This window comes from Poecile atricapillus, chromosome 3 (genome assembly GCF_030490865.1).
Source record: "Poecile atricapillus isolate bPoeAtr1 chromosome 3, bPoeAtr1.hap1, whole genome shotgun sequence".
NCBI lineage: Eukaryota > Metazoa > Chordata > Aves > Passeriformes > Paridae > Poecile > Poecile atricapillus.
Window position 1 is genome coordinate 59,869,044 of NC_081251.1, and position 13,761 is coordinate 59,882,804.

At 40.2% G+C, this 13,761-nt stretch overlaps 1 protein-coding gene across 3 annotated transcripts in view; it reads right to left on the bottom strand.

Moving 5' to 3' along the window:
* Positions 1-13,761, bottom strand: part of IPCEF1 (interaction protein for cytohesin exchange factors 1) — a 78,642-nt gene that overhangs the window by 35,446 nt on the left and 29,435 nt on the right. For 2 of the 3 annotated variants that reach the window (XM_058834531.1, XM_058834530.1), the window contains exons 2-3: positions 6,075-6,125; positions 351-387 (exon numbers count right to left, since the gene is read on the bottom strand). In XM_058834531.1, the coding sequence (XP_058690514.1) occupies positions 351-387; positions 6,075-6,098 (61 nt within the window). In that variant the 5' untranslated portion in view covers positions 6,099-6,125. Of the gene's footprint in view, positions 1-156; positions 305-350; positions 388-6,074; positions 6,126-13,761 lie in introns of those variants that run through there. The other variant, XM_058834532.1, reaches the window with a different exon arrangement.

Consider the following 13,761-nt stretch of genomic DNA (forward strand, 5'->3'; position numbering starts at 1 on the left):
CATATATTTCCCCTCACACAGCTGCACTGAAAAGAATACATTTAAGTCAGTTAGAGAAAACTACTATGCCAAGTACATGAAAACCACTAGTGTGTTTGTCTGTGCAGGCAGCTGATTCTGCCTCACTGATTTCCAGCTTTGATTCAATTAACATACCACAAGGATTTAGTCCAAAGGAACAGCCCGTTGTCATTTTTCTCAGAATCGGTGTAAGAATCAGTGGAGTTAAAAAGCAGCTTTTCACCAGATGAGTAGCAGTACAAAATCCTCACCCTCCCAAGAATAAAACATACTAAGAAAATAACAAAAGAGAAATCCAGGAGAGAAGAGAAAAAACAATCTCTCATTACCTTGACTTTTCTTTTTTGCCTTCTGACGCAAAGGAACCTGTAAGAAATGCAGGAAGGAAAGAAAAGAGGAAATTTCAGATTGTGTTGCAACATTTGTGTAGAAAGGGGAGGGGGAAGCAAAAGAAGGACGTGGTGGTGATGCTGGTGGTATATGCAGGATGGAAACACATAACCCACTCACTGCTGAAGGGACGTTAGCAGCTGAAGCAAAAAACGTGTTAATTAAAATTGATGTATAGCTAGTTGAGCAAGAGAGCAAACACAAACCTATTACACATGTGTCTATCTACTTCTGCTTCCTGTTTTACATCCACAGGCAGCTTCTACTGCACTGTGCTTGCCTGAGTTGTATTCTGGGTTTTGAAGTTAAAAAATAGAAGTCAAAACTCCAGCATTTTAATGCTTCATTAAGCTCCATAAGGAGGATTTACAAACATTGGAAGATTAAAATACATGCCAGATGACTGATAGTCATTTAGCTGATTCTAAGAAATCCTGAAAAAGAAAAAAAAAATTATCTTCACCTTTGCCTTTTTTTATTTAATGCAGAACATGTATTTTTTCCCCTATGAAATAGTTTCATAATATTTCTTAAGAAATATCTTCTTACAAAAATCACACAAAATACATGGAAATTTTAGTCACTCCATAACTAACACAATTGAATTTATTTACGCATTTGCAGTCTACATATTTAATCCTGAATTAACACATAGAAAATGAAACTAAAAGAGAAGACCACAGAACAAAAAAGGAGGTAATTGAAAATGGAAGGTATGGATTTTGGAGTAAATTCTCCCAAGACGGGATGGTTGGTGGTGTGATTGTGGACAAAGTATTTGACTTCTCTTTGCCTTAACCTTTCCTTCTCTAGTGTAAGAGTGAAAGCATTTACTTTTTTCTATTTTTAGGAAGGGTTTGAAGCCTCTGGATGACAAATGCTGGTTAAAGTGACATATGATTTAATATGCTGGCCACAACGTTGCTATGCAAGCCGGTAGCTACCTGATCCACTGCAGAGCTACGCTATGAACATCCCTAATGGAGCCCCTCCGCCTCGCCAGACAGCTTCTCAGGAAAACAAAACCCCATTTCACATCACTCTTCAAAAATCTAATGGCTCTTCTCACAGGCAAGTTAAAGGTGAGTAAAGCTAGACAGCCTGCAGACAATGATAGAAGAGACCCTGTCACCAGTATTTACAAGAGCTACAACTTTCTGAAGCAGGCATCTCTGCAGCATGTACCACAGAGCACAGAGCCATGTATCACAGTCCTGTGCTTATCTGGTGCCTATTTGACCTGACCTGAACAATGCTCTTGTGGGAGGCTTTAGCAGGCATGAATAATCCCAGACTCCTGTTTAATCACTGAGTATTCTTTTTTCCTTTCTCTCTTTTTTTTTTTTTAATTCTACCACTGCCTCGCTCTCTCTGACTATTCTCCATGACAACACACAAAAGAAAAGCAATAAGAAAACACATCAGCTCTATTAAGGACTCTGCTATTTCCCCATCCTTTATAGGCCACCCTTCATGTCTTCATTCCAAAGAAACTTATGCCCTATTTAGGACACACAGAAATAATAAATGGCCTCAGGGAATCAATGGGTCACACAAACTAATTACTTTCCTTCAGAGCTATCCAAAATGATATTAAGAAAAACAAATATGAATCAGGTCTCCTGACCCAAAAACTATGCAGTAAAGCAGCATCACATCTCTGCCGTGGCACTATATTGGGGTCATTTCATCTGTAACTAATATAAAGTCATACAAAAAGAAGAGTGATACTGAGACAGGATGTGGTTCTCTCTACACAACTGAGGAGGAAGCAATCTTTCCACTAACCTTGTTGATAATCTAAAGAAAAACAACATGGTCTGCTGCTCATCTGTCAAGGAGTTAATACCCACATTATGTAAGTCATCAGTTGGGTCCCACTTTATATCAGACTGAGGCAAAAGCTGATCACCTAGTACGAGTCTGAGCTAGCTAAAAGAATTTACAAATTAATGTCTATTATTCTGTGGCAATGATGGTATCCTGCTGCAAGTCGATAGGGGTAATGAACCAACCCTCTTCATATATTGTGGGAGGAGTTGGGAAGTTAATGGTGGAATTCAGAGCAGTTTCTCCAGCCAGAACTGTATTTAGTTTGCCTGGATAAAATCAGTGGTAAATCTCTAACAAAATAGCTGCGGAATGAAATTTTTTGAATTAAGATACATTTCTCATTATCTTTCCAAGTATTCCTGAAAATTGAGGTAAATTTTCAACAAATTAGCACTAAGCTTGGAACTCTGCAACTTCTGGTTGTGTTTTAGTGCTGTTCAGAAACCCAGCTTCATCCTATAAAAAAATATGTGTTCTGCTCCACACAAGAGAAAGCTCTTATCCCCAACTGCAGCAATAAAATCCAGCATGATTCACAAAATTGCATTCTCAAATTTTGTTGATCTATAAACAAATAAAAACAACCTCTTTCTCCAAAGCACAGTGTTTGGAGTAAGATAGATACTTTATGAAATAAACAATTTTCAGTAAAACTGTTTTCATCTCAAACCAATAGAAAACCTATATTTAAATGAATCTACCACAAAATTCATAAAATGCATCACCAGCACACTTTGGATTCAATTTTCCATGAGAATACAACATATTAGCAAGTCTCCAGTGGCAAAACTTTTTTCAAGAACTAAATTAAAGTTTACTTCACTGAAAGTTCTTTTATAAAAAAGTCAATAATCTTTTATATCAGCAGACCTAGGTGAACATCGATTAAGAGATACTTATAAGTTTCACTGTTCTAGAGATTCATACCAGTGCAGAACAAAGAGAAAACTGTGCAAGGCACGGTTGTTACCAATAAAATCAGGGGTATAATAGCAGTTTCAGAAGTGAATGTACTATAACTAGCAGACATAGCCACTGGAACAATTTGAAACTAAACCAAATGTTGTGATTTTGCTTTTAACAATGGTGGATATTTTTCTATAATTTTCGAGTTCCTACGGGGAAGTGATTTATTTCATTATCACAGGTTCAACTGAAAAACAAACCAAGAACATCAGATGTATTTCTATTTCTTCTTACCAAGGGAAATTTGAGAGCAATAGTTCTCAGAAAGCTCTGGGATAACTGCAAAACATACACTTCTGTGCAAGACTGGTAATAGAGAGTAGGTTTCAATTATATTGATTATATTAACTATATTATTATATTAATTATATTTTGTAGGCTTTAGTTTGCTAAGGACTGAACAGGATGGGCTAGTGATCCTGCAGAACAGCACAGACTTCAAACTTGCTATCTATTACTCCTCCACTTGGCAAACACACCATGAGTGAGTTGCAAAGGAACCTGTTCAACTGTGCATTGTTCATAGCTGCTTCTGTGCCAGGCAGGCTCCAGCAATGAGCAAAAACATTTGAGAGAAGTGACAACTTCAGCAGAAGCTTCTGTCACTTTAGATGTCCTATTTTTCCTCAGAATCACCGTACAATTAAGACTGAAGGGATTTCAGGAGGTCATCTAAGTCCACTCCTCACCTACAACTGGTTTTCCAGGACCGTTTCCAGGTGACTTTTGCATTTCACCAAGTGTGGAGACACCCCACACTCTCTGGCCAACCTGTGACAGTGCCCAGTCATCCTCACAGTAAAAAAACATTTCCTGATGTTCAGAGGGAACCTCCTGTGTTTTAGTTTGTGTCCATTACTTCTAGTCCTGCCATTGGGCACCACTGAAAAGAATGATAAAATCATTAAGGATGGAAAAGATGTTTAAAATCATCAAGTCCAACCATCATCTTAACACCACCACCATGTTGGCCATTAAATCATGTTCTCATCTCTGCATCCTCCCTTCAGCTATTTATGCACATGGATAAGAGCCCCCTGAGCCTGTTGTCCTAGCCAAACAGTTCCAGTTCACTTAATTTTTCCTCATATCTTAGATATGAGGAATAATCCCTTAATAATTCTTCTGGCCCTTCATTTGGCCTCTTCAGTGTATCATGTGTCTCTTATATTGAGATGTCATTCCAGGGGTGCCCTCAGCAGCACTGCATAAATTATGACTTCCCTTGACCTGCTGGCAATACTTTGTCTAATGTAGCCAAAGATACCATTTATCTTCTTTGCAGTATGGGCACATTGTTGGCCCATGATGTCCATCAATATTTCCAGGTCCCTCTCTGCAAAGCTACTTTTTAGCTCCACAGCCCGCAGCATATACTGGTTTCCCCCAGCAGTATCATTTGCGCTCAAATAAAGCAACAACAGGGGATAGAAGTCAGAGGGCTGGACAGGCTTTGGCAGTCTCTGCACAACATCCTGGACCTTGCCCCCTCCCAGGCAGCAAGCATGTCTAGATGGTTGGTCAGGCCTACAGATGGATCCTTTGTCCCTCGCAGCAGGGAGTCACCCACTGCAGGGTCTTACCATTTCTTCCTGCTAGACCCACATGGTTTACAGCTAAGCGAGCCACGTCCTTTGCTAGGGGACACATCTGGCTCCTCCTCAATTATGAGGGCAGTCAATTTGTTCTTAGATGAGTTGGGAGCTTCCTCTTGATAAAAGAAGTCATCAACTTCCATCTTTCCAGTTCTCCAGAATATTTTCTTACTCTGCTAGCAGGCATAGGCACTGCCCGCTTTTCCATTGCAGGAGGGGGCTGACAGTCTTCACGCTGCTGTGTCTCAGAGAGGACCCTGTCTCTCTCCCTTCCACTTCCTCTGAAGCTGCACAGTTTGCATGTTCCTCCCGAACCTCCTCCACTTGCCAGCACGGCTCCTCCAAGAGGGCCTGCAGGGCTGAGGGACAGCTCCCTTGGCCTCAGGGAGAGGCTGCTGACACCCCCTGAAATCTGGGACTTGGAGGGCTGCAGCCACTCTGTGTGGAAGCCTCTGCCCTAGCAGGGACAGCTGTTTCTTCACCTTCTGGGGAAACTGCCCTGTTACCACCATGTCTAAGACTGTTACAGCCCCACAGCTTCAGTGGAGGCCCCTTAGTTCACTCCTTCTTCACACCCTGCTGCACGAACTGATGTCTCTGTTGGCTGCCCTCAGGGCAGGTCCCTCCCAAGCACCAGTTAAAGGATTCTTGACCCTTCCTAGTCAGAGGGAGCTGCATCAAAGGCTCCAAGAGCCCTCGGTCAGGGGCAGCCTGCAAACCTCCCCAGGAATAAAAATGGGGTGAAATAGGTATATGAGGCTGTTTCAGGGGAAATTTTTTAAAAGTCTATGTGGAAAAACAGGGGCATTGGGCTAATACTAAACAGCCCGCTCCATGTTTCATGAAATTCACAACTCACAATGCTTAAGTCTGAGAAGGCACCAAAGGCAGCTATGATCAACAGTTATATTCTACAGAGCTGTATTTTCTTTAAGCTTCCCAAGGGTTAGGCTGTGTGGCTAAGAAAATCCTTTGCTAAGCTTATGTATCTTAGGTTACAATTATCTCATCCATGGAGGGGTAGAACACGGAAGTGAGGGCACCCCTAGCATCAGGCATGTGCAGTAGATTTCATTTTTGCTTACAGCAGAACTGGGGCAACCCCTCTGCTTGGGCTGGCTCTAAGAAAGATCTTGTTTGGATACTGATGCTGTTCACATGTGCTATTCTTTTATGCTGCTCATGGTCTTTGTGACTACAAGGACATAATCCCAACATATAACCTCTTCAGATGATCAATAACACTAGCATAACTTCAATTATACTTACAAGAATATTGCCATCAGCTTCCATGAATGGTTTCAAAGCTCAGAGGAAAAGCTGTGAAAAGAGAAAATTTTGTGTACTTAAGCTCTGTATTATATTTTCACACAACATAAATCTTGGCAGTAGAGTAAAAATTATTTAAAACATTTTGTCCTTCTAACTCCACCCTCTGACTTCTTCCAAACCCTAAAAAAAAATTTTCCAAAGACAATCCCATGCTATGTGAACTGATTTTATTGATTTAGAAATCAATAAGCAGTAAGTAGCATTAACTCAAAACTACCCAAGCTTATTTCTATGGAATAAACAGAACAAAGCTCATGGGTGTGACCATTTTTACTTGATTGTGATAGGTTTTGAAGATGGGTGGAATTGGAGGTGTTGGGGGTTTTAAGAGGAAAGGCAAGAGAGAGAATAAATAAATAAAATTTAGAGTGGATTTTTTTGTTAATTTTGGTCTTTAGTCTGAATGAAATCTATAGGATTTGGATTCCTGCTTTGTTAAAGTAATTCCCAGCATTTTCCGGGAATAAAAATTAAGTAACCTTCTGGTTCTCCTGAATGGGATGAGACTCCTCATTTTATAATGGATTGAAATTTTCCTTTCTGGAGACCAAAATCTGTGCAGTGCAAGAGCAAACTCTGGATTCTATTTTCCAAAGACACACCAGGTTGTAGGTATCCATTCAGGTGGCAGATGAGGTGATTTAATTTGGTTAACTCAAGCACCTGTCAGCTCCCTGCATGGTTTTTCCTTTGGTTGGTAGAATGGGCAGATGATGAATCGGTGCAGTGTACAAGATGAATGAAAGCATACCAATGTTTTGGTGCCAGCAAAGTTCCTGTAAAACTCACCCTTGTGCATGTGAAAGAATCATGGAGGAAAATGGGAGAGGATACAAAACTCAGCTGAAGCAAGCAAGAAAGGATTTCCAGAAATAGAGCCACACTTCAGAAGAATTTCTAACAAGAACATTTTCCTGTTACTAGAACCAGTTATTTAAGATGTGTGCCACTCCTCATACATAATATTTGTCTTAGTTTGAAAATAAAGTCTTAAGAGAGAAAATAAAAACCCACCTACTGGCTTCCAGCAATTTCAAACCAAAAATAGAAAGGCAAACAAATATATATTTTTCTGGCTCGCAGCCGTTTCTGTTCAAAAGTAGAAAGAAGCACTTTCTATAAGTAGCTCAAGTTGAAGTAATATCATGATGAGGAGAGATGTTATGGCCAATAATTTCAAGGATGTTTAGAAATCATAGCTAGTACAAACAAGCAGAGGAAACACCTTGAGTTATACAAGTAAATTAACATTAAGCCTCAAACACAGAGCAAGAAAGAAAGGGGATAACAGACCATATCACAGTAATTATTGTGACGTGGCCCTTTTCCTGTCATTTCTTAATTTCATGTGTGCCTTGGGTTTGGGGAGGAACTGCACAGCTTTGAATCAGACACAGTATCAGAAGCAAGAGGAGAAGCATTAGTTAACTGGCAAGGCAATGTTTCCTCCTGTATGCTTTGTGCCAAAGGTGCTGAAATGGTTCAGCTAACCCTTCTCAGTGACTTTAACTCAAACATTTGTTTAGTTTCCAGAAACTGGATAAGCAGTTTTGAGCCAGCACCCAGTGTTCAAAGGCAGCATTGACTTCTCTCCCATTCTAGTTACAGAATATAATTTATTGTTCCCTGTGTAATGAAAGATACTTAAAAAAAATCACACAGTCAGTGCAGAAATAACTCTTAGACACTTAACCTGAGTTTGTTTCTCCTAAGAAAGCCCCACCTGAATGAGATTAGTTACTCTGTGAAAAGGCATTAGGATTTTTATGTCCACTCAAGTGTACTCAACTGTTTCAAAGCTAACATTTCGGAAGGGCATAACCTGCTTATCTCTGCAGCAGAGAGAAATAAGTGTTTATTTTCAATTTTGTACAGGTGCACTGTGGGAAAACTATCTATCCTTTCCAAACAGTCAGGTGAATTAGGAGAAGGAGCTGGATAAATGTGGCCACTCAAATAGAGCCCATCAATATCCACCTTAGTGGATGGCTCAGCATGACTCTTCAGGGGCTGTCTCTGGGAGCCACAGCCCCCTGCCCCTCGATCAGCCCTTCACACAGGCTGCAGCTGGGATCTCATGATGGGCAATGCCCTCACTTGTCCCTCTGTGAGGTGGTAGTGGTCACACCATGGCAGCCCAGGGTGTGCTCAGGGCTGGCAGCTTGGCCAACAGAAGAGCTTCCCATAAAAGCCACACCTGAGCTCAAGAGCTTTGCAAGTCAGTGAGAGGTTAGTAAGAGACAACCCTTCAGTTCACATCATCAGCAAGGTGTCCTGACTCCTAGCTGGAGCAGCTGCAGCAGAAGACTCAGCCCATTTCACAGCACTCACAGTGCTATGTTACAGCCTGAAGACCTGTGTGTACCCTTGTCCTGGCTTAGGTGGACACTGAACTTGAAGAGGAGTGTCACCCCAAAAGGTGAGTGTGGGATTCTAACCCTCTTACTAACACTCTCCACTTATAACAAGATAAATTCCAGGAACAGAAGGAGAGGAAAACCCTCCAGCCTACAGATTAAGGTGGAAGACGTGCAACAGGATTGCAGTCTGCTGTAATGGATGCTCATTTTGCTAAAACTGAAATGTGGAATAAATCAAAGAGAGAAAATTAATCATGGTAAACCCTCTCCCACTTCAGATGGCTTCAGAAACAGTAAACCCAACTTGAATCTCTCATTTTCTGGAGGCTAAACTGCAATGGATGCACTCAATAAAAGCAAAGGGGATGGATTTACATTATCAGCATAGATAAACCATATCTATATTTCTTTAGCTTTTCCAGGAGTTCTCTGAACCACCTGACTTCATTTCAGTCTGAATTGAATACAATGTCAAATGTGGTTTCAGTTAAAGGATTTCTAAATCAAGTTCTAAAGGGCTTTTTTTTATTTATTTTGATTTAACAACTGAACTATAAAAATCGGTTTGGATATTTTTATTAGTCTCACTTCATCCTTGCTTTTTCAAGAAGAGTAATAAACAAATGTGAGCAATAAACTAATGCAACAAACGTGGAAATGTGACAGGTGACTTATCAGAAATGTCTTGCAAGAATAGATAGAGGTAGTTTATTTGACTCATCATCTCTCCTAAAATATATAGAAATATCTCCATAAAGATCAAACGTAGTTTGAAAGGGTGGAAAAAAGGGGAAAAAAAAGATAACTCTGTGGTTCCAATTACTCTAATTGCAAAAATCAATCTTAATTCATTAGTAATATTCCTCTTGGGAAAATCAAAATCCACAAGGCCCTATGCTGTCTCTTGCCAATTACAAGCTACAGTGAGTATGTCAATCTGCAATGATCATGGCGTAAGCCTGCCAGACATGCCTTCCAGGCATCTTTCAGATGACATCTAGAGTGGACATATGCCTTCCCGCTTCTGAGCAAAATATTTGATATATGCAACATGACTCAGACTATTTGTGTCACAGAAGCACCCAAAATGTGCATAGCTAAAGCTCCTGTTCAGGTGGCATTGACACAGACTACTCAAAAAAAATAATTATATCTTACCAAGCAGCAAGCCAGGGCTGTAGACAACCTGGAAAATAAGCTCTAAGCTCTGTTTACATTTCTCACACTGGTCAGCAGTTTTAACCCCTGTGCTTGTTTTCTGTTCATTTGGCTGCCTGCAACAATCTGCACTTCAACGGGCAATGAATTGACAGGTGATATGAAACTAGTGAGAGTGCTACAAAAGTTTTCCCCCCAAAAATCAATGATTACTTAATCACATATTTCACCAGACATTAGGAATAGCATTGCCCCAATTTACAGCGGCGCTTGAAGCACTGTCCTGTGGCAAGGAGACAGCCTTACATAATAGTCCTAAATTATCACATTACCTCTAACTGGGGTTCTTGCAACAATGCAGAGGGAAAATTATCACAGTGATCACAAGCTCTTAATTGTCCTTGGGCTTACCAGAGATCAATTTAATCTGACAGAACCTTACCATTAACCACTATTTAGTCAGCTCTAGTCAGGTACTTAACTGGTTAATCAGCTATCTAAATTGACTGTCTAACTTGTACAAGGAGTTTCTTGGCCTGCAGATTCTCTCTCACATACAGGCTCACCAGGGAAGATGGATATTAAGGTGATACTTTGCCTCAGGGCAATGACAAATAGACACTAAGGTAATTTTCACAAAAGTTCATGGACCCATCCCATCCTGGATAAGGTTGCTCCACACACCTTAGTCCCCATGACTTCATGTTTCCAATTGCAGATGAAACTACAGATTCATCATTGGCATCAGAAAGAGCAAGTCTATGAAAATATAGTCATAAGACATAATTGTCAGAGTATATCTTTAGCTTTGGCCACAATAGATAACTTTAACCTCTTGAATAAGCATTACACTTTGAAAAGACCAAGGGGCTCTTTTCACAGGCTTAGCAGCAAGAAACTGCATTTTTCATATCTAATACATTTATATTTTATAAAACAATTGGTTATATCATTGTTTTCAAATGCATTTGGAATTACTCAATCCCCTCATGTGAAAGCAATTCAAAAAGATGGCTTCTGACTCTGTTTGGGAGAAGGCCAGGAAAAACTGGAACAAAGTTCACTGCTCCTGTGTTGGAGACAGAAAGGGTCTGGAGACATCGCCCTGCTTGGATCATGGCCAGGTCCTGTCAGCCCAGCTGGGAAGCCCAAGGGCAGCAGGTTATATGTGCTGACAGCTCTGAGCAAGCAGTTGCAGGAGTCAGTGCTCTCTGCCTTCAGGAGGAGAGGGGCTGGAAAGAAAGAGGAGGTTCAACAAAAGGAAGACATGCTCCAGCTGCCTCTATGGCCTCACAGACTAAAATGAGGAAGCAAAATGGCATGATTAATGAAGTGCATCTGCCCCAAATTCCTTGTAGTGTTGAACTGACTCCTAGTGCTGCAATGCCTGAAGGCCAAGGAAGAGTTTGCAGAAACATTGAATGCAGTGCTTCAATTCCTATTGCCTCCTAGCTGGCTTTTTGGTTTTGCTGTGGCAGGCAATGAAAGCAGGCAAAGTTAAGCTGGATGAAGCTTAATGGATGAAGAGTTAGTGTGCTGAAGGGGTAAGGAAACACTCCAGGGATAAAGAAGCACTTCCCTGATGTTCTGCTCTCTTCCAAAGATGCACAGGTTTTTGCTAGTCCAGAAGACGAAACACAGATGGGAGGAAGGGGGAAAAAAAGTAAAAAGCCTATAGACCCACCTGAGACAACAGTCTAAGGGGTTTATCTTGAAGCAAGTCCCTTGTGAAAAGATACAGATGAGGAGAGAGAACCATCATTCCCTCCTCTATTTTTTCAGATCAGTTGTTGAGCAAAGACAGTTTTGAGGGAGCACTGCAAGGTCCAGTGCATAAAGAGACAACAAGGACATGATTCACCCCAGCACAGGGGCACAGAACTGCTGCTCTATTGCAAATTTGGATTATTACAGTGAGAAGACCCTGAGATATCCTCACTGGAAGGCAGTTCTTAATAACCTTTGCTGTCATAGCATTGCAGGAGGTTTATGCATCCAATGGAAGGTAAAAATTGCAGGAGCATGCTTTCAACTCCTGCATTTGAGAACAACAGGCCAGCAAAAATTGTTACTATTTGCACCCTCTGAAGCTTAGATGTAAGTCTTCTCTCTTCCACTAAGGGAACATTCATTGTATCAATAACACTATATTGTTATTATATATATATACACACTATACACTATACAAAAGGCCAGCATTCACACTTCCAGGGAAATCTCAAGAGAACAGATTTTTAAAAAATAGAGCAGAATCATTATGTTGATGATTATGAGGATGAAATAGGTAAGAAACATCTGGGGGACTTGCTGCTTCTTCTATCAAAGAACTCCACTCCACATTCTTAAGAAACTGAAGTCTCGAGAATCCTGTCTGGCTCTTCATTAAAAGACCAGGAGCAATGAAGAGTTTATCTTCCTCCCACACATCAGAGCTCAGCAAATACATGTGCTGCACTCAAACATCACCTCTGCAATAGGGCAATCCCAGTGGGGAGAGGCATAGCAAGGATAAACTGCCCTGGCAAGTTTCACCAGAGGAGGGTGGAACTCCTTCTGCTCACAATGTCATCTGCTGAGCCATACAGATTAGCAAGTGGCCTCTTTTTTCCCATGGCCAAAAGGCATTTCCCCAGGAACAAGAGAATGGAATAAACTGGACTGCTGACACTACAACTTCTCCAGAGAAATTTAGCCAGAACCTATTCCTCAGTTCAACATCCATGTGTTAATATATAACACAGAATTTCTCCAAGGTCTAAGACAGGCAGGCCAGTGAGGTGGGCAGGCAACTGGGAGCCAAATGCTGTTCTCAGTGTGTCTGAGTTAGACCAGATATGGACTGCTGAGAGGCAGAAAAAATCATCTCTAGGATGAAATGTCAATGATGAGAAGGGACTCTTAGAAACATTTTGCCCAGAAATCCAGTTTAATTATCAAGTAGCTTGCCTGCTTCTGGACTGCTTTGGCAGTAGATTTGTGTTTCTTTTAAACAGATTGATTCTTTTCTTCAGTTGCTACCAGCCATATTTACTTTGACTTACATTTGCAATAAGCAAGAGAAAAAAGCCCCTTCACCACACAAAAAGATCACAGTAAGTGACATCTGCTACAATACAGACCCTCACCAGCGTGAAAAGGGGGTCTTGTCTAAGGTGGGTATCATAACAAGCTGGCTGGCCCTGAGAGTGGCAATAAAATTTAAAAAACCCCCTATGACTGGTTGCAAATGATGTCTGCATGCAAATGATTCCTGCAGTACTTTTCTTCAGCCTTCAGAGCCTGTAGGCATTTGGGATTTATTTACTGATTCTTATTTCTTAAATACCATAGCCTTTGCCAGAACATCTGCACAAAGAAATAAATCAATAGAGATAACTATTTGATGTTCCTGCAAATGAAGATCTGACTACATCAGGCACTTGCTTCTTGAATCTTACAGAAATGAACACTTCTGTGTACTCCTTTTCTGCAGTGTTTCCCTCACTGTAGTAAAATATGAAATGAAAGCAGTGAGCCTTTTTCTAAAGGAGAAACACATATGTTAAAATTACTTACATAGAAATAAAAACTGAACTTTTTCTTTCACAGGAACAATTTCAAGGTTTTCCCAGATCATCTGGATTTCCTTTTATGTCACAAGCTGTGTTTTACCAAATTTTTGTACTTATATTCCACCATCCTATGGTTCTCACAACATTCTACACAAAGTTAATTTGTGTGTCTTATTTCTCTTCTAAAGAGAGGCTTCCTCTCTTCTCTGTTTTTCTCCTAAAATGTTCCCAGCTCTTTATGTTCTTTTATATATAAAAGAGTGTTTTTCAATATAGAGCACCTCCATTTTTTCATAATTCTTACACATGTATTTTGAAGCTTTATAATAGAAAAACAAATAATCAACATAAATTCTTGACTTCTCAGTCATAAAAAATAATAATCAAGAAAATAAAAAATTATTATTATTACCTATTTGTATATCTCACAGTAATTGAAGCCTTAATAGTTATTCTTATTTCTGTGATCATCTTTAAATAAATTCTTTCAACTTGTTACTTCAGTTTTTCCTCTCATTGGCAACAGAACCCAATATGGTATTAAAATTAATAAAT